Source organism: Marmota flaviventris, chromosome 1 (assembly GCF_047511675.1).
Source record: "Marmota flaviventris isolate mMarFla1 chromosome 1, mMarFla1.hap1, whole genome shotgun sequence".
Classification (NCBI taxonomy): Eukaryota; Metazoa; Chordata; class Mammalia; order Rodentia; family Sciuridae; genus Marmota; species Marmota flaviventris.
Window position 1 is genome coordinate 203,229,870 of NC_092498.1, and position 3,644 is coordinate 203,233,513.

At 53.7% G+C, this 3,644-nt stretch overlaps 1 protein-coding gene across 1 annotated transcript; it reads right to left on the minus strand.

Annotated features, from left to right (window-relative positions):
• Nucleotides 1-282: 282 nt before the first annotated feature.
• On the minus strand, nucleotides 283-3,317 carry LOC117794655 (serine protease 44-like). The gene is made up of 5 exons (XM_071616437.1): nucleotides 3,092-3,317; nucleotides 2,616-2,772; nucleotides 1,984-2,249; nucleotides 1,059-1,213; nucleotides 283-507 (listed from the first exon to the last, which is right to left on the minus strand). Exons 1-5 carry the CDS (start codon nucleotides 3,315-3,317, stop codon nucleotides 283-285), a joined length of 1,029 nt encoding a protein of 342 aa, XP_071472538.1.
• Nucleotides 3,318-3,644: the final 327 nt, after the last annotated feature.

Below are 3,644 nucleotides of genomic sequence, written 5' to 3' on the forward strand. Positions count from 1 at the left end.
GTGTCCCTAAGTCACCACGCTCCCAATGGCAGGTCTGCTGGCCCTCTAGCTAGAATCAGTTCACCCATATTCCCGGCAGGCACAGGTTGGCTGAGGCAGATGAGCAGAGCACCAGCTGGGACACTTCACAGGCCCCAGTCTCCCTGCTGTGCTCCATGTGGATCTCCTCAGGGGCGATGAATCCCAACCAGAATTTGAAGAAAGGGCATTGAGAAGGAAAGAGAGGTCAGAGGAGAGGCCTGGTGGGAGACTCAGAAACAGGAGGGGAGTGGGCCAGGGTAATCACGGGGTCACCGGGATGACTACACACAGGCTTAACATGAGGAAGTTTGCTGAGTCCAGACAGGAAGCCCGGTTCATTAGAGTAACTATCCAGTCCCTGTAGAAACTAACTTCTGTATATATACCAGGATAGCCAAGGCGACCACAGCCAATGCCCCAGCTCACAATTCCCACCTGGATCCATGTTGTATTATATTCACAGACTAGGGGGCCCCCAGAGTCTCCCTGGAGAAAGAGAAAAGAAACAAATGGCAGAAATGGATTCGATCTACATCAGAGCAGGCTGATGGTACTTCAAGTTACTGGCAAACGGGGCACACCTGTGGTGTCCCCAGGCACCTGCCAGCTCCTAGTTTCTGTGAGCATGAGATTTCAGAACTGAATATTTTAACAAATAAAAATTGTCTATCTACTGAAAAATTTGTGCTCCAAAAAAACTATATAAACAAAGATAATGCACCTACTCTGGGACAGAAATGAATAAACTGATCACCCAAGTGCATTGCATGTCACATAAAAGAGGCTCAAAACATGGAACTTCATATTATAACCTGCTTGATTCACCACCACTACCCCCCACCCCCCGCGCCAGGCAGAATCCACTACTCTCTCCTGAAGGATTATGTCAGGCTAACTCAGGAGAGTCCTGGTGGCTTGTCCTCGCACACCATTAACTTGAATAAGGGTGAATGGAGGAACTAGGGGATGACCCAGGCTCTTTTGCCTGGGGGGAAGAAAACTGTAATGCAGAGCAGCAAGGGGCTCATGAAACTCACCTGACAGGAGTCCTTTCCTTCATCATTATAGCCACAGACCGTCCCTTCCTTGGTAAACTGAACTTTAGTTTTTGTCCTTTTCTGAAGCAACTCATTACATTTCTGGTGACGAATAATGTTTAGCTCAGCCTCCTGAAGCTCTTCTGATGCCCTTTCTGAATCTATAGAAAGTAAATTTAGGAGTGGATCTTCATGAGTGAGACTAGACAGACACAGTGGTACTTACTCTGAGTCTCAATTCAGTGTGTTCACACACAGGCATCCTCTTAGGAACTGGCTATTGTCCCCAGCTGACCCTGGAGGAAATGAGGTCTAACACTGACATGAGTGTAGGATGATGTTAAGATCCAAACCAAAGCAAAAGTAAAAACAGCCCAGGAGAGGGAAGCCAAAGTCTTGTCAGTCTGAGAAATAACAACCAAACTCTGTCACTCTAAGTATCACCAGGGTATCCTGTGTATCTATAAAGCAACTTTACTTTCTAGAACAATATCACAGACTCTCAGACACATGGTGCCCCAAAGGTACCAAAATCCCAAATGTCAAGGAATAGGAGGTCCTACAAGCCCACTGAGAGTTTCTGGCCTCTTCTCACAAGCAGGAAGCTCCTTAGCTAACAAAGCAGATACTTTTGTGGAGGAACAACTAAAATTCACAGACAGCTCATCAGTCCCTTACCTAAAATCTACCCTTGAAAGAACCCACCATGCTTGACACCCAAGCCCCCAACTCTTGACAAACCGACAGAAATTCACAAACAGTTGTTAAATTTCTCCCTGGCAGCATCTTGTCCCCCCTCCTCCCTTACCCACCTAGTACAAAATCTACCTCCCTGTCCCTCCCTTTAGCTTGCAAACCAACACCAAGCTGCCAGGTATCCGCCTCCTGGGCCTAAGGTTGTTGTAGTCCTGCTTTACAATCTCACCTAGCTCGCTTAGCTTGCCCCATCCGGTGACCCAGCACAAGGTATCAGTTTCTACCAAGAAAGACTTTTCAGGGATGCATACAGGCTGAATGTGTGTGGAGTAATTCACAGGGAAGGCCAGCATAGCAAGTGCAATGTCATGTTCGATGATTCCAAGAGGAGAGTAATACTGGTGGATGACAATGTCTTTGACTGGGATCTCGACTGACGTTGGGGCTCGATGTTTCAGGTCTTTGTCCCCCAGCTTCACTGTGTATTCCAGATGGCTACGGAGAGATCCTGAAGGGTCTACACACACACTTCCCTTCCACACAGTAAGGTACTTCCCAGCTTGACCCCATCCTTGCGGGCCAGCCATCTGCCACTCCCTCCCTCCAAACGACATTCCCTCCCCAACCCTTGACCACTCTAGCCAGCAGCACTCCAAGTGTGGTCACCAGACTAGTATCACCTGTCCACGTGTCAGAATTGCAAATCCTCAGGTCTCATCCAGAATAAATAAAAAACTATGGAGGCTCTCACCCCATCCCCCTTTCCAGATGAGGAAGAGGAAACTCTTGGTGGAGGACAAGACTAGCTCCAGGTCACACAGCCCGATCAGAAGCCCAAGCCTCTGGGCCCCACTCACTCACCCAAATATGCAGTGGGCTGCAGTAAGCACGAACTGATTGGAGATGAGGGAGCCTCCGCATATGTGTTGATTATTGATCTGCAGGCTCACCTGCCAGGGCCACCTTGTCCGCACGGCTGGCCTTCCACCAACTATCCTCATAGACCTGTGGCCACATGCTGGAGCAGATCAGTGAAGGGAGGGCTGAGAGTAAAACCTGAGCCAGAACCTTAAACCCGGAGGAGCAAGCCACGTCCCTCAGACCCCAGGGCAGGTCCGCATCCCTGAGACTCCTTGGGGAATGGCTGTGTCCCCTCAGATCTCAAGGGCAGGCTGGGTAGCTCAGAGCCCGCACCCAGCACCCGGGGACCGCAGTTCCTGCATCCTGCTCCTGGACCGTAGGGGTCCTGATCACTCGGGCCAGGCAGTCTCTGCGTCAGGGTGTGGCCGAGAAGTCACCTGATGGGAATTCAGTCGTCCTGGAGGAATCACGATCACCTGAACTAACCACCATAACTGTGGGCCCCGTGGGCCCCGTGGCCACGGGCGGGGTCAGCAGCATCTTGTCGGTGGGCGGAGGGGACTCCGAGGGGTCGGAGGGGTTGGAGGGATCGGAAATTTCGGAGGGGTCGGAGGGCGCGGAGGCCGAGCGGGCCTCGCCAAGCCGTGGCTGCAGGAGCAGGAGCCAGGCCAACAGGCCCAGGAAGCCGCCCCTGAGCGCCATGGTGCGCCGGCCCTGACGCGCCCCCTCGCGGCCGCACCGACTGCGGGTGGCGGGAAACGGCGCCGCGCCCGCGAGGCGAGGCGACGACGGGCGAGGACCCCGCCAAGGGAGTGTGGCTTCCTGGGTTTCCCCTGCCCTCCTTCCCGCCACGACCGAGGGGCCGGTGCTGCTAGAGTGGTCGTCCTCGAGGGAGACCGCCGACTAAGGCCGCGCTCCCGACGCCCCGCCCCGTCCACGGGGACAACGCAGGCCGCAGCGGCGACGCCGAACACTCACGCCGCGCACTCGCGTCCCGCCTCGCGCTGCGGACTCCGGCGCTGCTGGCCT